The sequence below is a fragment of the Fusarium oxysporum genome, chromosome XII (assembly GCF_013085055.1).
Source record: "Fusarium oxysporum Fo47 chromosome XII, complete sequence".
Lineage (NCBI taxonomy): Eukaryota > Fungi > Ascomycota > Sordariomycetes > Hypocreales > Nectriaceae > Fusarium > Fusarium oxysporum.
The window spans coordinates 9,621-33,790 of NC_072851.1; the positions used below are offsets into that span (position 1 = coordinate 9,621).

The 24,170-nt window shown below is 41.1% G+C and overlaps 7 protein-coding genes across 7 annotated transcripts; 2 read left to right on the top strand and 5 right to left on the bottom strand.

Moving 5' to 3' along the window:
- Window positions 1-213: 213 nt before the first annotated feature.
- On the bottom strand, window positions 214-1,100 carry FOBCDRAFT_281907 (myosin head, motor domain-containing protein; the record flags this gene model as incomplete). Its single annotated transcript, XM_054707711.1, has 2 exons — window positions 214-805; window positions 856-1,100. The coding sequence occupies 2 exons, from the start codon at window positions 1,098-1,100 to the stop codon at window positions 214-216; spliced, it is 837 nt and encodes a 278-aa protein (XP_054563686.1).
- Window positions 1,101-1,932: 832 nt separating this feature from the next.
- On the top strand, window positions 1,933-4,264 carry FOBCDRAFT_245601 (uncharacterized protein; the record flags this gene model as incomplete). Its single annotated transcript, XM_059610708.1, has 6 exons — window positions 1,933-1,974; window positions 2,137-2,246; window positions 2,307-2,519; window positions 2,555-3,080; window positions 3,134-3,891; window positions 4,009-4,264. 6 exons carry the CDS (start codon window positions 1,933-1,935, stop codon window positions 4,262-4,264), a joined length of 1,905 nt encoding a protein of 634 aa, XP_059466314.1.
- Window positions 4,265-4,461: 197 nt separating this feature from the next.
- On the bottom strand, window positions 4,462-4,863 carry FOBCDRAFT_281909 (uncharacterized protein; the record flags this gene model as incomplete). The annotated part of the gene is made up of 1 exon (XM_054707713.2): window positions 4,462-4,863. One exon carries the CDS (start codon window positions 4,861-4,863, stop codon window positions 4,462-4,464), a length of 402 nt encoding a protein of 133 aa, XP_054563688.2.
- Window positions 4,864-5,243: 380 nt separating this feature from the next.
- On the top strand, window positions 5,244-7,092 carry FOBCDRAFT_286650 (uncharacterized protein; the record flags this gene model as incomplete). The annotated part of the gene is made up of 3 exons (XM_054707714.2): window positions 5,244-5,333; window positions 5,764-6,232; window positions 6,335-7,092. The coding sequence occupies 3 exons, from the start codon at window positions 5,244-5,246 to the stop codon at window positions 7,090-7,092; spliced, it is 1,317 nt and encodes a 438-aa protein (XP_054563689.2).
- Window positions 7,093-12,742: 5,650 nt separating this feature from the next.
- FOBCDRAFT_149163 (uncharacterized protein) lies at window positions 12,743-13,075 on the bottom strand (the record flags this gene model as incomplete). Its single annotated transcript, XM_059608306.1, has 2 exons — window positions 12,743-12,929; window positions 12,963-13,075. Coding segments are annotated over 2 exons (300 nt in total), but the record flags the coding sequence as incomplete, so codon positions are not given.
- Window positions 13,076-15,264: 2,189 nt separating this feature from the next.
- Window positions 15,265-16,953, bottom strand: FOBCDRAFT_281912 (glycoside hydrolase superfamily; the record flags this gene model as incomplete). The annotated part of the gene is made up of 1 exon (XM_054707716.1): window positions 15,265-16,953. The coding sequence occupies one exon, from the start codon at window positions 16,951-16,953 to the stop codon at window positions 15,265-15,267; it is 1,689 nt and encodes a 562-aa protein (XP_054563691.1).
- Window positions 16,954-17,960: 1,007 nt separating this feature from the next.
- On the bottom strand, window positions 17,961-18,704 carry FOBCDRAFT_107423 (general substrate transporter; the record flags this gene model as incomplete). Its single annotated transcript, XM_059607710.1, has 3 exons — window positions 17,961-18,278; window positions 18,410-18,545; window positions 18,580-18,704. Coding segments are annotated over 3 exons (579 nt in total), but the record flags the coding sequence as incomplete, so codon positions are not given.
- Window positions 18,705-24,170: the final 5,466 nt, after the last annotated feature.

Here is a 24,170-nt window from a genome sequence, read left to right on the forward strand (position 1 = left end):
CCTTAAAGCAAATTTACTGCATACTTGCTAATACTACGAGTTTATATATCGATATTAGTATTAATCGATTTGTAAGTATTTCTTTTATATTCTTACCTGTTTTAAGCTTACTGTAGCTACTATAGCGCCTAAAACGCTAATTATCAGCACCCGCTTATTTTAATTGTTGCAACACCTATGTCTTGCTAGCGCCACGAAATTTCCTATATAAACTTAATCGTCGGCAGGCTGTCGATGCAAACAATAATTGTCAGGGGCATTCAGGTCGAGCGTGTTTCCGAGTGTGAGCAGACCCGCGAGGGTTGCAATGAGCTTTCGGTGGGTAGAACCTTTGATGCCAATCTGTCTGATTGCCTGCCGGAAGTCGTCTGCCGCTGCGCCATCATCGGCTGCAGCAAGGTGTGAAGGTGGTTGGTACGTTCCAGATGCAGCCAGGATAGAGTATTCTGATGCCGGTTTTAGACTCAGAAATTCTCTCTCCGCTTGCGTCGATATGGATGTAAGGAGGTAGTAAAAGACATCAAAGGCACGATAACCGAATTCCGGGGCAATTCCCAAGAGACCACTGGCGATATCAATCCCGTCGGCTGGCATCGATAGGGAAGCATTTGACACTCGCCCTTCCAAGCTCACATCCAGAGCCAGGGCGAGTGCGGCATATCGTGAAGTTGACGGGTTGTGGGGTGTGACACAGTGAAGAAATGGTTGCAGGGCGCGAAGTGATGTAAGAATCGAGGACGGAACGACGAAGGGCAGTGTGTCGAGAAATGGGATGAATAGTGAGGGAGTCGAAGGGTGAAGAGACCTATCCCTGTCATTAAGACCTACACTAATATCGTAAGATTCATCACATACTGCAACAGAACACAATTGTTCTCAAGCCGACGTCGAGCATGTTCCCATACTTTCTCGCCTAGCACGGTGTCGACGATCGGCGTAGCTTGGCTCGAGGTATGCCAAGCGTTGGCAACAACACTAGTTCTAGCATCGAGTTGATAGGGTTTTGAATGGAGGTATGAGGTATGAATGGCGTTCAAGAGCGTGATGTTTGTGCTATGTATCGATCGAGGACGGGGAGAGACGCGACCGAGGTTGGGCATATTCGGACTTCCCTTGGCTCAAGATCAGAATCGAAATCAACGAAGGCCCAGAAGTAAAGAAAGAGCGAAAATTATACGAAAATTATACGAAAATTAGAGTAACCAATAATAGAGTAGATAATTTGCAAGGCGGTACTTTTGGAAGCGAGAGTCGAAGTTGGCTAAATTGGAGGAGAGCTTGCGAACAAAAAACTTCCACGCGAGCCGGATCATCTTATACCAAGCTCCAAAGTCCAATTATCAATCATAACAAGTCCGCGCAATCGTATTGTCTTATTATTAGAAGGTATCAGGCCTTGCTTACAGAGCATACGAGGCCCAACAACCGCAGCAACTCGTCGAGATGTCTACCGACCAATCATCAGAAACCGCCGGCCGCTGAGTCATCGGTAAAGCTCCCGAGAGCGAATCAAGGGCTTAGTTCGATATCTTGAACTTCACGCGAGGATCCGCTTTGTCAGCCGACATATCGGCAAGGGGGCGTCCATGCCACCCCTCCCGTATTCATCGCCAAGATGGTTAGCTAGTGCACGCCATTTTAAGCTTGAACCCTTGCTCATTCCACCTCATTGGCTTGGGGTGATAAGTCAGCGGAGATTGAAGAAACCCAGATGCCGGGTTCATCTTGTCATGTACGCGGGCCCATCTCCTGGAAATATCCGCCTCCCCCTTCCACTTTGCTCTTTTACATGTCACCCGATATCTTCTGTTTCCAGAGTCCGACCGTCTGTCTCTCTTCCTGAAGAGGCCGCCTTTTAATTTCGGACATCTGGGAGGTCATCTTTCTGCTCCACATTGTTAGCGATCGATCGATCGACCCCTGTCCGTCAACATGGCTGGAAAATGGGCCTGTGATGGGTGCCACAAAAGAAAGGTATGAGGCCCAATATCCGTTATGTAGATTGTCCTTGGTATACGCCACTCGTTTAGCCTTTGTACATCTCGGCTCTTCCCTTTGACGTACTCGCAGGCATTGAGCTACTGTAGAATATCCCCGTAGCTGGGTCCAGCTCGCTAATGCCGCCTCTTGTACCAGATCCAATGTGATCGCACATCGCCGAGGACTCCCTGTGACTGGTGCGAGCACCATAACCTTCTGTGCACCTTCTCCAGGGCTAGGAGAGGAAAGACACGGATGCTTGCCAGGTAACTATGCCTACACCCTCTACACTATTGAAACATTGCATTCTGATATGTTTCATCAAGCCGTAATGTCCATTCTCGAACTGTTTCGATGATTACTGGCACCCTGCCCAGCAACGGCCCCCAACCCCTTGTCCCCAACGAGCAGCTGAACAGTCTCGACGCCACCATCTTTCCCATCATCCAAAACGACGCCACGTGGCAGGGCAACGTGCCTCATCGAGACATCCTCACAACAAGCCATGAACAACCATCCATCACACCAGTACCTCAAGCGTTGAGACCCCCCAAAACCCGTGCCCCTCAGACAGTCACCAAGCCTCTCGGCAACTCTACTACGGCGGTTGCCACCTTGGACAAATAAGTCTTGACAAAGGTATACCGCAGTTCTCCGAGGAAGGTCGCAGGTGGATCCTTTCAAAGGCTGGAGACAACTTCAAGTCAGAAACATTCCAACGGCCATCAACACTCCATAGCCCCGTCACACACTCCCAGGGTTATTCAGGGGCTTCCCTACTTCCGTCTCGACACACAACCCACCAAGTCATTGCCGCATATTTGAGTTCTACATTCAAGTTTGCCTTTCCCTTCGTCGACGGCACCTTGTTCAACGAGACCATTGTCCTGGCCTATGAGGGCCTGAACGTTACAGCATCACTCGAACATCTAAGTGCTAGGTGCTGTTTCCTGGCCTTTCTCTCCATCATTGATTATTTTAGAGGACCGAATGATTTTCCGGATATCGATCCTGAAGCATGCTCCATGGAAGCGCACCATCTGCTTGCAGAAGTATTGCTAGATACCAACCTCATGGGCATACAAACTATACTGATGCTGGTAAGTGACGGTTGAAATTATTAAAGACATTCAACTAAATCTACTCCGTCTAGCAACTGCACGACGTACACCTGGGCCGGATGCCGACTGCTGCTATCCTCAACGGGGTTGCCTGTAGAATGGTAATAACGATGGGGGGTCACATTGATGTCCCCAGCCTACCCGATCATGGCGAAGCTTCCCGAGAAGAGCGTGAGAGATGCCATCTACGAGCTCTTTTTTGGATTTGTTACCTCTTCGACAAAGAGATCGCTCTAAGAAGTGGCCAGCCACCATTCCTGACCGACTCTTCTTGCGATCTCACACCACCAGACAGAGGCATGACTCATTTCTTTACCGATGGTACAGGCGAGGGTCTCATCCCATATCTCTTTGGAGATATAGGCTTGAGTCTACTCAAGGGCAAGGCAAACCACCAGCTTTACTCGGTCTACGCGAGCCGGAAGACAGACGCCGAACTCCTGCGCGATATCCGCGAGCTTGATGAACAACTCGAGGAATGGCGTTCTTCAATGCCGTCGCATATTCGTCCCTCACTGTCCATGTCTCGATCGTCACTTCCGTCACTCCAAGACACCGATATGGCGCATAGAATGCATACTACCCTTGTGCATCTCGACTATTTCTACCTGCTCATCACTATTCATCATGCTAGTGGAAGATGCACTACGATGAGCCCCATGCAGGCGCATAGGGAAGGATCTAGTGCTGCTGCTCTCGACTCCAGTCTTGCCCTCTGCCTGGAAGCAAGCCGTTCTACTATTGTTTACCTCAAAGCAACAATTTCCTGCTTAGCGACCGAAACGTTCTGGTACAGTCTTTGTCCACAGGCCAGCAGAAAAAGGGGCTCCCCAAAGATGGCCATCATCCTAGGCGGCCTTTATTCTGCCCCCTCTAGAATTTCGTTTACTAATAAGTTTGCCACCAGGACCGTCCAATTCTACCCCATGGTCGCGATCATCACACTCTTTCTCAACATACTCATAAATCCCCTCGATGGCCAAGCTCAGAAAGACTTGGAACTTCTTGCTTCAGCTGCAGACATCTTTCGCCTGATGCCCGCGCGCCATTACACGCCTCAACGACATGACCAAGTCCAGATACTCGAGAGTTTTGTGACTGAACTCGCTCGGTTGGGGCGTTGCGCTGTGTATAAGAAGGAGGCGGAGCTTGGTGGCCGATGAGAATCTTTAACTTGTTCGTTCATTATGATGGCAGTATTAGGTTTCTCTGCTACCGCGATTGGTGTGTAAGAGTAGAAGCCATCTAATACTCTAGGTGGCGGCGTTGTGTGGTATCAGGTCTTACGACAACACATAATAAGGGCGGGAATTCTTCTTTGCCCTAGCATATCCTATTGCACATTGAATTCATTCATTCACTACATGCCAGTCCACTTCTTGCTCTTTTCCCATAGCTCTTCTTCCCTGGCCTTATCTTGAGACCAACTTGCGTATCCATACTCAACAGCATCCGAATCAGGAGGACAAGGCCCCGACTTAGACGCTCCCTCCAGATACAAACCTCCTCGACCTTCTATCTCACCCGAGACAGGGCCATAAATAGTTGTTGCGCAAGCCTGGTCCTGAGAAATCATATACTTCTTTGGTCTGTCGTCTCCCTGACTGAGCGCCTCTGTCTCCGCCTTGGAGAACTTTTGCAGGTTCGGGCTGATGAAAGCGCCTGGGTGAAGTGTGTAGGCATGAAGGTCTTGGGCACCGTAAAGACGCTCACCGTGATTCGTCATGTAAATATTGGCCACTTTGCTCGAGGCGTAAGCCATCCAGCCGTTGTATTCGCCATTGTCAAAGTTGATGTTGTCAAGTCGGCAAGGTCCATAACGATGAGCAGCTGATGAGACCGTCACAACTCGTGAGTGGAAGTTGGGCGACGAGCTCGTTAAGAGAAGGTCCTTGAGTAGGTAGAAGAGCAGAAAGTGAGAGACTAAAACTGTAACTCAAATCCGTCCTTGGTTTTTTCGTATGGTGTATTCATAACGGCCGCGTTGTTAATGAGAACCCGGCCGCACTGATAATACTTCTGGATCCCCTCTTCGTCGGGCTCCCGAACCGCCTCCATTTGGCATTTCACACTCCATCTTCCCCCAATCCTCGTACTGACATCTTACGTCCTTCTCCGGCAGACGAGAGCCAGCAAAACGACATGGCTCCCCCACAACTCGGTGCGACCTTTGTCCCCGGTGGTTTCGACGACTATTGTATGCCAGAGGTCGTCGCTCCTGCGCCCCCAAAGGTACGTCGCCTGGTTTCTCCCCTTTTAATCCCATCCCGTTTGCGGCCCAGGCTCCAGTTTCTGTTTCCCGATTCCCCAAGCCCAAGCTCCCTGTCCTGCTCCGTCCCCGTCCCAGTCCCCTTAAGCTTGCCTGTGAGAGCCGGATCAGGTTGCAACGTTGGAAAGGTGGGGCGCGCTTCCGTATGTGTATTTTTCGTCTGGGGGGCCGTAGGCCCCGAAAAGTCTCCTACTGGAGCACAAGAGGGGCGCGCTGACGATTCTTTGTTGTCCTTGTATCTAGGGTAACCCCTCAGGTCCCCCAAAACATGCAGGAGGACCTCCAGCGCATGGAGCTCGAGGCTATTTCTGTTGAACCGCGATCCGAAGCCGCACCTGGACCTGGACCTCGTCACACCCGCGAGCCTCCCTCTCGACTTATATCAACCCTCAGGGAGCTGACCAGCCCTGGCCCCAGGCCAACGCCGCCCAGGCCTCAGACGACGATATTCGAGCATACCAATCGAGCGACGCCTACAGGACCGAGCGCCTCAGCACCATGAACTTCGACGCCCCCTCCTTTTCACCCTTCCCCAAGGTCAAGGGCGATAACATCCCCCTGACTGATGAGGATAAGGAGGAGATACTATGGAACGCGCGCAAGCAGGTTTTGCACTCCCAGAATGTCTCGATGCAGCTTACCTGGGCGCGCGACGTCCTTACCTGTGCAGACATCTCCCAGGAGAGCCTCACGAGAGAGTATGGCGACAGGGCCCGACCCGCTACCCCTCGCATAGCACATGAGCTCCGCCTTGATGCACTAAATATTATCTCCTACCTGACACAGCAAGAGCACCCCAAGGCACTCTATATGCGCTCAAAATGGCTCGAGTTTGGCAAGTTTGGCAATCGCGTTGATAAGCGTGAGGCCTATGTCGGCTATAAGCGTGCAGCCTAGCTTGGCCACGCTCGATCGGAATATCAGATAGGCATGCTGTACGAATAGTCTAACGATATGTCCAAAGCCAAGGAGCATTACTACCGCGGTTTATCCCTCAAGGATTCTGCCTCACTGTGCCGAATGGGCATGATGAGCCTCTTGGGCCAGTACGGCGAGACCAAGGACTACTCGACTGGCCTTGAGTGGATACAGGCCGCTGCTGATAGCTCTGATGAAGACGCTCCCCAGGGCCCCTATGTGTACGGCATGCTCATCGGACGGGATCTGCCTGACATCACCATTCCCGAGGGTCTGCTGCCCAATAACCCCCTTACGGCCAAGGTGTATATCGAGAAGTCAACTTACCTAGGCTTCGCCAAGGCCCAGCTCAAGATGGGTCAAGCGTATGAGTTTTGCCAATTCAGCTGCGACTTCAACCTATCATACTCCATCCACTACTACGGCTTGGCAGCCAAGCAGGGTCTGCCAGAGGCTGCTCTGGGTGTCAGTCGATGGTTTTTGTTTGGATATGAGGGTATGTTTAAGAAGAACGAAGCTTTAGCGTATAAGTACGCTCAAGAAGCTGCAGCCGCTAAACTTCCTACTGGAGAATTCGCTTTAGGATACTACAATGAGATAGGAATACACGTTGAGAAGAGTCTGGCGGAGGCCCGGAAGTGGTACCAGATTGCGGCCGACCACGGCAATAAGGACGCTATTGGCCGACTTGAGTCGCTTGACGCCGACAGGACTCTCTCCAAGGCCGACCACGAGACGACCACGCTGACCCGAATCAAGTCGCAACACGGTTCTCAGCGGGGACAACGACCCGATCGCTTTTGATCATGCAAAGCAGTCACACTTGATCGAATGTAGCTATGTGGGGCTTAGGGGAATAAAAGGCGTTATTGTCCAGAGCATCCGTAAGTCATACTGTCATTACCAAGAAGCTGTTTTATCTCTAACCACCGGGGACACTACACATTACTAATCTGAACCCGCAATATGTTTGGGGCGGTGATACTTTCGTCTCCTCTGGCACCAGCAAGTCCTGGATCGATCACTGCACGGTAAGATAAGCTCTTCACTCTGCCAGCATTATTGTTAATAAGTTTAGACGTCCCTGCTCGGCCGCCAGCACTATGTGTTTGGCGGTGACAAAAGCACTGGCATCACACTCTCTAACAACTACATCGACGGCCACACCCAATGGTCAGCGGGATGTGGCGGCTACCACTACTTGACGATTGAAATGGTCGGCCAAGGAGATCAAATTACCCTTCAAAGTACTGCATCAATCCGTATTGGCCAAGGTCCTCACTAACATGATTTTGATTACTACATCGTTCACGTGGCCGGCCGCGGTCCCGCCCTTTCTGCCACTACATTCCTCCACGCCGTAAACAATGTCTAGTCTGGTATTAAAGGACACGCTATTGATGGCGACACATCAGGCAAAGGCCTATTCGGGGGTAACGTGTTCCAGAACGCCAGGGAAGTCGTCTTGAGTGATTTCAAGGGGCAACTGAACAGCTGCCCAGAGAGCGCTGCTGCTGCTGTCACAACAGTATCTTGGCCGCGTGTGTCAAAGTAACATTTTTATTTCTTCTAGTCCCCTTCACCGCAGCGGTACCGGTTTCCTGTCCGAGTTCAAGGGCCTGTCTATTGCACACTCCACCCAGGCCCAGCGCTAACCTCAATTCAAGTAACAAGTCAAGCATTTCAAGTCAGTCAAGTAAGTCGATGACCCAGTTTTTTTCAAGTAACCAAGTTCATAATGCTTCAAACTTGATTTACTTAAAATACTAGATTTATAGATTTTTCTATGTAATAATAGCCTTATGAATATCGAGGCTATTCAGAGTTCCAGGCATAGGGTAATTAATTAAGTGTAGTACCCCAGTTGATTGCACCAATGGAACCCAGGAATGCAGCAGGGGTAGCATAACTACGTGTTTTGCATTTACTCGCGTAGTAGAAACACCTGGTTCAGAATTAATATTACTCCCTGATAAGAAGCACTTATATTCTGCGATTCGCCGGTAACCCGCTAATGCAGTATAATAATAGTTATTAGAATTGCTTCTAGGAATTAGTAGCCAGCGCAAATCACTTAAGTAGCAGCTTAATATTATATCTATTAAGACTAAACCTAGAAGAATAATCCTTACTGACCTCCTAACTATCTATATCGGCTGTAAGAAATATATACTAGAAGAATATATTGCTAATAAGAATTATAAAGGTTAAAGGAGCTGGATTTAGGCCTATGGCTTCTTTCTTATAGAAGTTAGTCCTAATTTATAGATATTACAGAGCTACTAGGTATACTTTAAATATAATAAATAAAGCAAGAGCTTATTATTTATTGCCATAAATATAATATTATTAGTTAAGTACCTCTAAAGGTAAATAATATCTATATAAGCCTAATCTTTATTACTTTTTTAGTATCTTATAAGATATAGGTCTTATATAATTACTAAGGCAGATAATAATATAAATAAAGATTTATATTTATTTTATATTAATATTTACCTATCTTTAAAGCAGTATTACTTAAAGTCTCCTATTATAAGATTAAATATTAATAAAGCAAAGGAGTTAATAATCAGCTAGATTATTACTACTAATCTTCTATTTATAATACTATTAAATCTGTATTTATGCTAAATACTTAATTTATATAATAAATTATTAGAAGAAGAGGTATTATAAAGTTAGCAGTTAGTATATAATATTATATAGAAATTATTTAAGGTAAAGAAGAGAGTAATATTAAGTTAATTACAGAAGGTAATTATAAGGATTAGCTTTAGCTTTAACTTATAGACTTCTTCATAAATAATATACTTTTATTAGCCTTTATGCCTATTATCTTAATGCCTTCTATTAAGTCTAATTATAACTCTTAACTTTATATTATATATAAGGATCTTATTCTAGAGATAACCTAGCAGTAATAATATATAATATCTTAGGCAAGTATAAGATATAAAATAAGAATAGCATAGATATCTGCTATATTACCTTATCTAATAATATATACTTGGCGAGCCTTTATTATTAACCTTATCCTATAATGGCGGAAAAAGATATTAGAAATTATTAAATAAGATGCTTTAGGCATATTCTTAACCTTATAGCTTAAGCCTTTCTATAGGGAGAAGATCCTAACTTATTTAAGCAAGAAGCCTTTACCAAGGCGGCTTTCTAAGTTAAAGAGTATAAGCTTTAGCTCTGGCAGAAACAGGGAGCAGTAGGTAAATTGCATAATATTATCTGGTTTATTAGGGCTTCCCTATAACAGAGAGAGCTAATAAAATCTCTGGCTTATAACTAGAATAATAAAGATAGCTATTAACTCTTTAAAGAGGAGGAAGCTGCTATTAACCTTAAGCTAATATAAAATAATAAAACCAAACAGAATTTAACCTTTCTAATAATTTAGTATACTATTTAAAAGCAAGAGTATATTAACTATTTTATTATATATTTTAAAATAAAGATATTAAAGCCCTAATAATAGGTGCCTATCTAAGATTAGCTTTTACTATAAGACTAACTTCTATTAGCAGAGATATAAAGTCTACTTAAACTGCTCTATAAGATTACTATAAGTTACTAGTGTTAGGCTAAGGAAGGATGTTATAGCGCCTTATAGGAAGTAATAATTATAATAAAGTACTTACTTAATTTCTTTAAGGAATAAAACCTAATATTCTTATTACCTAATAGTTATATTAGTAAGCTAAGAAATTTCAGGGTCTTAATAACTAAAAGAATTACTTCTTAATTTATTTTTATTCTCTTTAAGCTTTTTAATTAACTATTTCTTAGGATTTAATACTTAATAAATTAAGAAGCGCTATAAATAAGAGAAATACTTACTATAATATACTTAAGAGGAATATATTAATATAGTTTTATAAGATAAGAATCTTAATAATAATTACTAATAATGCCTTTAGATCTCAATTAAGAACTATTAGTTAAAGCATAATAAGTATTATAGCCTACTAGGCTATTTACTATTTTATCTAGCTACTATTATTCTTTACTTATATTAAAATATATTCTAGCTTAAGGCAAACTAGATTAATAATAAGTAACTAGTGTAGCTATAAGATACTAAAAATAATATCTAGGAATTCTTTAAATAGCACTATCTATATAAGGAATAACCTAAGATATTAAGGATAGTAATAGGAAAAGCAGTATAATAAGATAAACTTAGTTAATTTAACTAGTAGATATAAAGCTGTAATTAATATATAATAGAAGAAGAAGATAAGCTTAGCGTTTACATAAGGTAAGGGCTAGTATGGCGAGAGAACTTAAACCTTGTCTTGTAGTGGAAGGATTATTAAGAAGAATACCTATGTCTGAGTAAGTTTGCCCTTGATATCTTGGTAATTCCTGTTATATCTGTTAATCCTAAGTAGATGTTTAGTATTATTAAGTTAATGGTAAGCCTGTAAAGGCGTAGTATAAGCCCCGAGATAACAAAGGAGATGCAGCATCTATAAAACTGGCTATGCTATTAAGCGATCACTATAGGTAAGGTAGTTAGCTTTGGTGGGAACTTTGTAGGTTAGGAGGGAGGGGAGGCTTAATAGCCTTAGGTTAGCACCTTTATTTTAAGTGGGAATTAATAGAGCGGCATGATGTTTTTGATACAGAGGCATGACCTTACAGCGGCATGACTTTCACGGGCTTTGATTTGCTAAATTTTTAACTATTAGTAGATTATCCCTTTTACCTGACTCTAAGCTACCTACTATATAACTAATACTGGTACACTGCTACTTGATTATGTCTCTTCTGCTAGCCTATCTATAAAAGTTCCTAAACATTAGGCATAGCATCTATAGCTGCCGGAGCAACGTAGCCATGCTAGAATTCATTAATTAGAAAATGGTATGTACACCTTACAGAATGGAAAACTTACTTCTAACTGAGCTATTAGAGCGCTCCTGTCCCAGGATCGTAGGCATTACAAAAGATTCAAAGTTTCAATGTTCATAGATCCTCGCTGGTCGGTGACTGTTAGTCTAGCTTTGGAGAAGAGTTGCTCTGTCTCAGCAGACATAGGCGGAATCAACAGGATGTCGATAGCCATCAAGGACAGGTTAGGGAATCTTCTTCGCTGAGCCAGTTAGAGCCACCATTTCAAAGAATCCGATATCATCATCACAGGGTCGCAATAGTATACGTCATACTCGTCATCATCCATGTTCAAAATCGTGGCCTTTTGCTCTTTCATCCAAATCTTATATCCATTCGGCCGACTCGTAGTGGGTTCTCGTTCACCACTTTGACGGAGAATAGGACTGGGTGTGGTTGCCTTGTATGTCTTGCTCCACAGCTGCTCTACACGAGCTTTAGCCTTCTCGATCCATTCATTCTTATCTTCCTAAGTCTTCTCCATATATGCCCCCTTGAGCGAGGGATTTAAGACCGTTGCTGCTGAATACACTGGAGAATCCTCTGTCGCTTCATAATAGTCGGCTAATTTGGCCCAGGCAGTCTCCATCATGGTCGCCAAGTGGGGGACCGCGGTGATTTCCCTGGATGTCTCAATGTGATAAAGAAAATAATCCATAGTTAGCGGAACATCACATATCGAATTTCGATTACAATCGTTAGCCATTGCGGCATCTTAAAACGGCTCGAGAAATTTGCAAGTCTCGGTCAAAGTTTCCCAATCGGAAGCAGCCAGGATATCCTGTTGGAGAGCCGGCTCTTGCACACAAAAGATGGTGATAGCTTGCCGAACCTTAGACCTCAGAGCGCATTCGACCATTTTCTACCACGAATGCCAATGAATGTCGTTATCACGCCGTAACCTAAGACCGTCGCTCAGGATGGTGAACGCTTGAAGCCGCTGGGGGCCCCAAGTAATATAGACGGCGTTCAATCATCCGATACCAGCCATAATACTATTATTCCTTAAGAGAACAGATATATTATATATCTTTCCAGCCTCAGCCTTTAACTCAGTTACGTTATTAAATATAGGCATCCAAAGCGTCTTCCTTAGGTAACTAGTCTAGAGGTCGACTACCTACTTACTATCAAGGTAGAGACATCCCTTGCCTAACATATAGAGACTAATCTGCATAGTTATAGTCTTTAGTGCCTTATATGTTACATTAATATAAGGCCAGTATGTTTCAGGGATGCTAGGAGGAAGATTATCGGCGAAGTATATTAGAGCTTTAGTTATAATTATAGAAGGCAGCGGTTTGGCTTTGAGGTTAGTATTTAGCTCCACTTAATACTAATAAAGCTAGTAGCCTGTCTTTTGCATTCCTGGCATAATAATATTCTCCGATAAGAGCGGAGTAAAGAGATAGGTTATTTAAACCCAAGGGTAAGTAAATAAATATTAAAGAGAAGATTCCTTAGGTAAGCTTATAATGGTAAACGATGGCTGTTTTAACGCGCTGTTGGCTGACGATTCCTTCAATAGCTTCTAACGGCTTGGAAACTAGTATGAAATAAGGTTAGCCAAGCCACCGCCGCCAACGGCAGGGTTCGCGATAGCAGGGCCGATTATCAGGCCGTATGTTTGCTCCGCTAATGGGTCAAGAGGCAGTACATTTATGTCATTCTTGAGGAGAATGATAGAACTGCGGGCCACCTCTCGATAGACCTCTTGCTTCTTAGGTGTATCCCTAGATTAGACCTTGTTAGCTTGGGCCTGGTACTTAAGAGCTGGCAGCACCTTGTTTACGAGGTTGAGCAGATTTCGGACTTGCTTATTAATCGTGGACTCCTTTACCTTTCGGCATATAATAGACCAGAGCAGGAGGCCGCCTCTCTATTATATTAGGCCCGGCATTTCAAGGTCTAGACTAGCATTAATAGCATATATAGTACTGCAGAGGCCAAGCTAATCACTTATTACTAAGCCATCCTACCCTTATTCCTAGCATAGAAGTATTTCTTTTAATTATAGATCTTCTAATATATATATACTATTAATATAGTATTATATAGTTATAGATAACTAGGGATAGATATATTTAATAGCTAACTAAAAGGGCAGTAAATAAGTCTCCTAGAGTATCCTAATAGTAATATAAAGTCTATCTTTTAGGAATATAAATAACTAGTTATATATTATATAGTGCTTAATAAAAATAGTAATATCTTTATCCTAAATACTATTAATATACTTTATTACTATAAGGCTACTAAGAATTAGGTCTTTACTAAATACTTCAATACTATAGCTAATTAGCAGTAAGTGCTAAAGATAGATTATTAGCATAAGCAGAACCTAGTAAACCTTCTCCTTTATTTCTACTATTAGTATATTACTAACTAATTGCATTAACTTAGTATTAAAGGGTGCCCTTATTGCCATTGCTAAGAGAAGGATAGTGCCTTGAGGTTAGCAAAGGTTAATTACTATAAGATTTCTAGGTAAATACTAATAAACCAACTTATACTACTAAAAATAGATATATATTATGCCCTTTATAGTCCGTCTATTATCTATATTAATAAAGGTTATCATAAGGTTTAGGTATTAATTTAACCTTACTAGTAATATATTATAATTAAGGGGATATTTAGGCGCGTTATAGGATAGGTAGACTATATAGCTTAACCTTCTCCTTAAGCATAAGGTCTGTTAATATTTAATCTATGCTTAGAGGCAAAGATATAATAAGACTTAAAGGGGGAGTCTGTAAGATAGTGATCAAAGCCGATGTGTTGACCAGAGAAGTTTATCTTTTATAAACAGCCTTGCTAAGTAAACAAGTCTTGCATTTTCGAGGTGATAGTTTCCTCCTAAGTGTTAAATATGCCAATCTTTCTCGTGGGTAGATTTTCGGGCATGCGCGCAGTATCCTTGGTGACGTGACCATGGTTCTATAAGCTCTGTGTAACGGCACATTACTGCCAAATATAAGGCACACTGTTATGGTATCGGTATATGCAAGAACATAGTCCGGTCCAAGTGTTCTGAGGCTACATATGAACACTTAAGCCCATCATGGCAATCGACCAAGTCCGCCAAAGCGTACCTCAGCGCCTTCCAGGATATCGGAAATATTTCTCCTGCACAGGTTTAGATTTGACCGAAAGCAGGCTCCTGGGCGTCTGGGCGGGCCTTATCGACCCCCACTAAGCTTGCTCAATGTGGACAATGGTAGTTTACCCGGGGGTCGAGGGTCCTCTGATAGCGTCGGTCAAAATGAAAGGTACTGTAGAGAGCAAGGGTCAGCATAATGATTCGTTCCAAAGCTTCCCCACCCCAGGAAAACGAGATAAACGAGCAAAGTGCCCCACATTGCTCGTATCGACTAGCTTATGATTCACGCGAATCAAAGTGCGTAGTCCAAGCCAGGACTTCAAGTTGCGTTGCTCTGGCAAGCTATTACTCTGCCACGCCCAAAATTCTCCGCCTCGCCTTAAATTTGAACCCTGCCAATGGGGCATTAACCTCGTGACATCTGAGACTCCCTTGACCATTGCTCTTCGGCCCAATATCATTTGAGTGCGTCACGAACCAACCACAATAAATATCCTTATACAGTGATGTACACAAGATACTTGTTTGTCGTACAATGAGAGAAGGGGCAAAAACGAAAACTGGCTCAGCTCTTTTCACAATGTCTATCCCGCACTGACTGAATGACGCCTGTTAATGTTCAGATTTACTGAACGAACGGGGCAACATCTACGTCAAATTCAATCATTTACTGGCCTGGTTATTATTGAAAAGTTATAAGATAATCCACTTCGCTGACGGCAATGCTATACTTCCAACTCCTTTCCTTTCATAAAGCCGTATGACTTCGGTCAAGTCCCTGATATAAGTTAATGTCGCATGTTTAATGGCTAAGTTATTCGAAATACCATGGGCGAAACGCTTTAGAGCAGCTTAGACTATCTAGTAACTAGAACAATCCGTCATGTCGTTGTGGAAATACTGTTCAGAGTGTAATAGTTCTGAATGGGTTCAGAAATCTATGTTGATAGCTATTTTAGAACTAATTAAGCATCCTCTGCCAGGGTATACACTTCAACTTGTGCAACGCCGGTACGAGCCGGTATAGTAGTCGCAACAGGGAAATCACCATAGTCAGGTTCCTCATTTGGCATAACCACGGCCTCGCCTCCTTTTGTCTCATCACCATTGAACATGCGCAGGACATGGAGCTTTCCCTCCTGGTCACTTTCCATCTCCTTGACACTATGGAGACCGGTGAAAGCAACCCCTTTTGCCAAACCCTTGAAGCGGGCTTGGAAGCCGTATCCGACAACCATGAACATACGATCAGCCAACCTGATAAGAAGGCCTCCGGCGGGGCCTGGCTTGCCAAAGGTAAAAGCTCGCTCCACAGTGACCTCAATGTCTCCGAATACCCTGACCCAAGGCTTATCGACCCTAGCAGTTATTCCAATCTCGTCAAAGAAGAAGCCAAACCGGTCGGCAGGTAAGGCACTCAAGATAAAGTCTTTGACCTTGGCTAGGACCTTGTACTCCCTACCAATGGCTTCAGCTCCGGTATCAATGCCGAATGGACTCACGCCGAGCGCGCCATATGTTCCGTAAGCCAGCCACATCCTGCGACCACCTTCCCTGTCCCGTCTCTGCTCCGGAATGAAGAGCGGATTGCCCTTAGCCGTGTAATCTCTACAAACCGTCTCGTAGTCCTGCATATAGAGATCCGGTGCGAGAAAGTCCAACGAAGGTGCATTAAACCCCCAGATATCGGAAACATGGGCGCAAGGTCCACCAGAAGGGTATACACCCGGTCCGGAGCCGCCAGCTACGACGACTGAAGCAACAATGGAAGGAGCTACGGCAGAATCTAGATCTGCTGGTGAGTCGAGGTTGAGCCAGACATTAGCATAGAATGGCAACGGATAAGCGGATTTGCCCGACGCAGCAACTTTTTCAATATAGCGGGAAAAGTAAAAGGCCATGAACATCTCGTCTGCAGGCGGTCCAGCCCCAAATACTTGTTCCCAAGAGTGCTGTCCGCTTTTGGGGATAGTAGGAAATCGCTTCGCAAATCGTGGGTGTGGGTTGTCGGCCAAGTGGCGGAGTAGCTCTTCTGGAACTGGTTGCTTAAAGGCCGCCTCAGCTATAGGAGATCTATCTCTGGAGTCGCCGAGTATTCCTGACTCGTTTTGGACCTGGACCATCAGTACCGTAGAGTAGGATTCGTCAAGCTCCCTGACGTGGGACATGAGTTTGCCAAAGGCCTTTGCATCGGCCTCAGCACACTCCATAGAAAAAGGTGTTATGACGTCGAGAATCTTTCGCTTGCCACCCGCCTCGATACTGCATACCCGGGGAAAACGCTTCGAGTCTGTCTTGACCCACGGAGGAACGTAGGTGCTGAGAGCGTTCTTGTATGCACCAAACCACAAGAGTACAAGGTGTATACCATGCCCACGAGCGTCGAGAATGACCTTATCCAACTCTGCAAAGTCAAATTCGCCCTCGGCGGGCTCAATCTGCTCCCAAGAGACAACGCCGAGCAATGTGTTGATAGCCTGTTCCTTCATGGCTGGCCACACCTCGGTCATGTAGCGGGCTGAGCTGAGAGAGGAGTTGTGTAACTCGCCAGCGAGCATAAGAAAAGGTTTTCCATTGACAATTAGATGAGTGCTATTATCATCGCGCCGGAGGTGAGGATGCTGCGGAGACTGATCTTTGGTGCTCGCTGTCATTGCTACGGGGAAATTGCGTATAGTCGGAGGTCGGCAATACGTTTATCGTTGAAGATGATTCCTTGTTTAAATCTATAACGAGCACAAGAAGGGAAGACGAAATCTCTTGTATGGGTTTTGAGGCAGCGACGATCTTCAAATACTCATTTAGAGCTGCTCCTGCGGGTGCCATGAGGTGCTTTGTTATCATAAATGCTTGCTCAAGAACCGGGTAACGTTACACGTTCAGGGTAACTAACCACCCACCAACCCTGTTCGATAGCTCAGAAAATTAGTGTTATATGATCGGTGTTATTGCGGGGACAGCAAATGTAACCATGATTGGTCGGCAAGTTGTCAGCATATATTAGAGGAGCATAACAAGCAAAGTTAGCGTTGCAGTCAAAAGTTCCGTCCCTATCCCCGCCCTAGGGATGATTACATGGGGGAAATCCAGGAGCACTAAATGCGATTATTACCCGAAGTAACTATAAAGCAAGCGGGTTTAAATAATCGTAACAATGCATAAAAGGGAACTACCTTAATAAAATAAATCAGAGTGACGGCAGATTCATAGTTGTTAAGAAATAACCATTAGGATGATTAATAATTTAGAGATTTATAACTCAAATACAGAGTATATCAAAGTTTTAATTATTACTGAATTTAGTGCCTTATTCAATTAAGCTGGCTCTTAGAATACAACAGGTGGAAATCATATGTCTCTAGACTATAACAGATCTAGCTAAGTACTATGACTTAATATGAAACTCAACCGAAATATAATCCATATATAAACTGGTGTCACATGTACTTCTGACCACTGACATACAATACAAGGCAATTGCCGGTTCAGTTCAACTCGTTGCTACATCCCAATCACCCACCACATTAGACATAAAGATTTGTCACCTCTCCTTGCCAACTGCCACAACCTTCTCTGTGTGACCAGCTTCAGTCATCACCGCATCTTTAATGTCATAGGTCTAGTCAAGCGCGCGCTTTCCATCAAATATGTGGCACTTACTTGTTCGGAAAAACTGGAGATAGGAAGCGGATTCCATTGAACGCTCCAACTCAAGGGCACATGTAATTTCGGCTACCTGAACCGATACCAGCTCAGTCGGCTCTTCGGTCCCGCTATGATATTTGCTTAGAATCTTGGTAGGTTCTTCCGTTCCTCCGTTTACAATAAGCCATCTAGGGCTCTCGGGAACAAAATAGATCATGACAAACTGAAAGACAGAGACAAGGGCCTGGAGGAGCGAAGGGATTTGCCAGCTCCAGTCACTTGATATCCTAAAAGTGCCATACGTGGACCAAGCAGCAACGATGGCTCCCCAATACTACACGCAGAAGACGATGTTAATACATACATACATACATACATACATACATATGAGAGAGGTAGGGAATCAAGGGAGAAGGGGATCGTTCCAGTCTGGAGGTGTTTGCTTACTCATATGGTGTTATAAACGGCGGTGATAATTAGTCGATGTGTTGGATAGGCCAACTCTCCGATGAAAGGAGGAGCAGCGGTATACATAAAGCCTGCGCCTAAGTCGATGAAGAATCGCCCGGCAATAAATATGCTAGCCCTTCTGTGCACAGCCCTGCAACAACGCACCGAGAATGATGATGATAGACCCTCTGAAGATAAGGTATTGTCGGCCAAACTTGTCTGCAGCATAAGGCGCGATGGGCAGGCAAATGGCATCACCGACGACTTGCATGTTGACCATGGGACCGAGCAGGGTGCCACGAGGGTCTTCAGAGCCGTGGCTATCTCGATCCGGATCAAGTTTATACTAGTTGCTAATACTTATTAGAATTCTCATCCTCTTAAAATAAAGGTAATTATAGGTAGGCTCGAGCATAGTATTTATGCTGTAGATTATAGTAATCTATATAACACCTAGAACTCTCTTATTATATACTAATATTAATAAGGGAAAGATATTATCTATATCCTCACAAAGAGGGTTTAATATAGTAAAAATATATAGAATATTATATATAAATCAGGTAAATAGTACTTTATTATTCTTTATAATAATAATAAAATATTTTTTTAAAAATCTAATTTGGATTTCCTTATAATAATATATATTATCTAACTATTTTTGCTTTTATTATAATAGAGATTAGAAAGTAATATAAAAAACTATAAGGCCTAGTAAGATATACAAGATAAATAGGTATTAAAAACCTATTTAAGAAAAGGCTTCCTGCTGTATATATGGTATCTTAGTGTATTTATAAATATTAATACTTATAGATATTATTTAGTAATAAAGCAGATATAGATAAGTTAACTCTAAAGTTTTAGTTGGTGTATAATTAAGACTGTAAAGCGAGTTGGTGGTTGAGGTTGACGTGAATGTTAATGCCGATGCGGCAGATGGGGATTAAGACAGGGTCAGTGGCGAAGCGGAGGAGAACGATAGTGGTGGCATAAGCATGGCTAAATATATGTTCTAGGTGTCTTATCCGGGTATTTGTAAGGGATGCTGCGGCGCTCGCAGGACCAGTATCTTAGGTGTTCTTAGCTGCACTGAGAAAATAAGTCTTTGGTTCAGCCGTTGCCAAAAAGAAAAAGAGGTTTATAGACGTGCTTGCTTTAACTCGGCGTCTTCGGCAGTCCAGACATCCATTCCTCGATTTCTTATGTGGCTTCCGTGTCGAGCGTGACCTTGGCCCTGGTGACGTCCCCATTGCTTACGACCTGATGAACGAAATGGGAAAACGTCTAATTGAATCGTATCATATCCGAACAAAAGAGAAGATGGCATGCATGCAGGTCTGCAGGAACGATGAACGATGTACGATGAAGAACGAAAGATGGGATGCGAAGGAAAGGGAATAAAACGAGAAGAAGATTGAAAAATCGTGTTATTACTTAGCTAAGCTAAGTTAGTGATCGGCAAACTTGAGTTAGTAGGTGGCAGGGGGCTGACTGTGGGGTAGGTAAGTGGATATGACCCTTACTCGTCACAGGTTCTGACCCCGTTTAGACTCGTTTAACCTCGCTTAGCTGCCTTGGTACCCTAAAGCACAGGCTGCCGCTACAGAGATAATTGCCCGAAACGCTCCGGGCCAAAGCGAGCAAGTGGGGGTGGTCTGGGTACAGTACATTAATATCACCAAGACGGTATAATAAAGGACCCTGTAATAACACCGGATCCCACGGCTAATTGCCTACTGATAATTATGCGGCTTGCAAGATGGATAATTGTCTCTAATTCTGAGATTAAGCTCTAACATAACCCTCATGGAGTTTTTCAGCTTGTATGTGATGGTTGGTTTCCAACTGTGGATAAACTAGCCGTGCTAGGTTTATTATTGGCAGATTATATAGGGCGTGATGCTAAGCTTATTGAAGTGTTATATCTCTTAATGGTACACTTAATATATATTAGGCTTAATTAATATAAAGAAGTTTTATTAATAGTTAGTAAGCTAAGTTCTATCTAATGTTAAGTAATTATTCTTATATATTGGATGATAGTACTTATTAATATATTAAGGTTAAGGACTGAGATATATATATATATTAGTCCTAGGCTGCAATAATAGGTCCTTGGTCCTAAGATAATTAGTTAGATCTTTCTGGGCTGAGATATAATCTTTTAGTCCTTTCTAATAGGTAAGAATTTTATAACTATATATAACATAACTGCAAGGGTTATAATATTATATTATTGGCGCTTAGTAAAATAAGTATATATAGATAGATAATTAGTTTATATTTTTCTTCTGTTAAATCCTAGAAGTATTTATTTATTTCCATTTAGGCAGAAGTGTTAAACTAGAGGTATTATATAATCGAGAGGGATTATATAATCCTATAAGGGGTTTAGCTTAAACAAACCTTAGAATTAGTATAGGCTACTTATATAATAAGTTAAAGTCTTAAATAGAATTAGCCTAAGGTAATACCTCTAAGAAGAGGGGTTATAAATTATAGAGAATAAAATAATAATAAAATAATCCAAGTTAGGTTTAATAAGAAGTAAAGAAATATTATAAAATAGAATATATTAAAGTTAATCTTATTATTTCTAGATTTACCCCTGGCCCTTATATTATCTAGGTGGATAGTAATTACTTATAGTCTATTAGTTTATATACCCAGGGACTTAAAGGAATGGAAATATATTAGTATGCCTCTTTATAATTCTAAATATTCCTATAGTTATATTATACCTCTTAACTAGGTAATATATTAAATTAAATAGGATTAATATCTTTTTAGTAGTTAATAACTAAATTAATTAGCCTTAATAAGAATAGTATTAAAATAGCTATATAGGAAGGGTATATAACTCCTATAATAAGATATTATAAAAATATCTTTTATTTTATTTATATTAATATTAATTATAAGGATTTCCTACTTAGGGATATTAATAATTAAAAACTTATATTATTAATTATTAATACTTAGGCTAATAAAGAAAATAATTTAATTTTTTAATATCTTTATAAAATTAATACTAGTTTATTTTAAGATAATAATATTTATATATATATTATAAGCACTTAATCTCTAGCCTATAAGTTATAAATTTAATAATTTATAATTAATATTAAGATAGGAAAAAACCTCTTTAAAAGAAAGTTATTCTAAGAAGATATTATAAAGGTTTACCTTAAGGGTTTATATATATATAAAAGGGATAAGTAATACTATTTACTTATTATTATAAGTAATTACTTTCTAAATTATTATATTATTATAGCTTAGTTATAAGATATCTAGGGCTTATATAAGGTAAGCCTAGCTAATTTAATATTACTTAAAGTAAACCTAAATAAATATATAAGATATATAAAATATTATAAACCTAGCAGCTACATCACATGTACTCCACATTTTTCACCAATCACACACGGTCACTACAGACCAAGAGATTCCATCCGTGACCGCCAAGGCCCGGTCACAATAGCCACTCTAAAAACACCAGTAATTCCTAGAATCACATAGCAACCAAGCAGGTCACTACATAACCACCTTAAGTATATATATATATTTATTTAGCCTTAGATATAACTTAGCTTACTAGCTATTAATAAAACTTCTTTATATTAATTAAGCCTAATATGTATTAAGTCTAATATTAAGAGATATAATACTTTAATAAGCTTAGTTATATGCCCTATGTAATTTGCTAATAATAAACCTAGCATGGCTTAGTTTATTTATAGTTGGGAACTAACCGTTATATAAAATATAATAATTTTTTCTAACTATCATTAAAATAATAATACTTTATATACCTTAATATATATAAGAATAATAGGTATTTTATTATTAAATATATATTTATTTTTATTATAGCCTTATAAAGTAAAGGGGAGTTTTCTATAATTAATATTATTTAAGTTAATATATTACTTATAATATATTAAAGCTTAGTATTATCACCTTAGTAGTTATATTATATATACCTTATAAAAATTCTATATAAGGTATTAGCTATAAAAACTAACCTAACCTATATTAATTAATTAATACTCTTATTATATTAAAATAATAAATATTAAAATATTATATACTAAGAGTATTATATATTAAGAATAATTTACCTTTAAGACTTATTATTCCTTATATAATTACTTTAATATATAAAATATATTTATTAAATACTTTTATAAAACTTAACTTATTAGCTATTAATAAAATATCTTTATATTAATAAGCCTAAATTATATTACTTAATTATTAAGAGATATAATACTTTATATTACTTAGTATTATATCTTATATTATTTATAAATATAACCTAGTATAAACTAGTTTACTTATTTAGAAACCTAATTATTATACTTGGCCTTTTTTAACTTTCTTATTATAAAGAGACTTAATTATTTAAATATAACTTATTTTTATATTTATAACCTTATAAAGTAAAGTTATAAATATAATAAACATAATACTAATATAATTAAGAAGTATATATTATAAATAAGTATATATTATACTTTTCTTAGCCTTTAACTTTTAAATTTATTTAAAAATATTATAAACTATTTAATTAATTAAAATTACTTATTATACTCTTCCTTAAAGGCCTTAATTACTATTTAATATATCCTTATATTATACTTAGTCCTATTATATATATTATAATATTAAATATTTAATTTAATTAACCTTCCTTAATTACTACTTTTTAATAATTCTATTATTACCTGCCCCCTTTTTTACTAACTGCCTTCTATATCTATTAAGCCCCTAAGACTAACTAGGCCTAGTATATATTACTAATATATAAGCAACTTATACACCGTGGCGAAGTCACTTTATAATAGATTAACTGTAACTAATAAATCAATTAGATCAGGGCCTAAACGAGCTTCCAAACCTCACACTTGCCTAAACAAGCTGCAATCCCCAGTGAACATAAATGCAAATCTAATTGCCCGACTTTATCTCTACGTTTGTCTATTTCTTATCGGTGTTTATTACAGGCTCAATGGCTTCCAGGCAGGCTGTAAGACAGGCTTGTAAGTTGTGTCGTCGTCGAAAAGTCAAGGTAAGTCTTCCACTCCTTTCCTTTTATTGACAGCAAAAGAAAAACAAAAAAAACAAAAAAGACAAAAGAGGAATACACAAGCCTGGGTTTGCTAACGAACACAAATGAAGTGTGACTTGCAGAAACTGCTACACATCAAAGATAACTTGTTAATACTCCCCACCCAAGAAACGGGGCCGAAACCCAGTCAAACTGCATGATAATCGTCCAAGTGAACCTTCCCTTGGCACAACATATGCGGCCACTGATTCATTTGGGGAACCCAACCGCTCAGTGGTGCTCCCCACTTCCCGATAATACCTATCCATACCATGCTTCTTCTACCAGTCCACTATCAAACAGCGTTGCGACAAATCTTCTATTGGAGGCCCTAGAAACCCAAGCTCCGACTACGACCAGAGTACATCTTATACTCCTAGCAGGGCTACTCGCCGCCGCTCCCTCTGAGTCACCAGCATCGATTGTAAATCATTGTATTCTTTACACTCGGTACATCTTTGGGGTAATACCTATCTGTCATAAGGATATGCTCCCGTGAGACGGTTCGCCAGTGCTTTATGCCAGATTCGGATGGAAAGAATCCCATATAAGACAATACACTGATATCACACTGCTTTGCCCCTGACGATAAACGGCAACTGCTTATGGCCCTCCGGAGAATTACTATTCTCATATCACTATGCGCCTCCGTATTATACA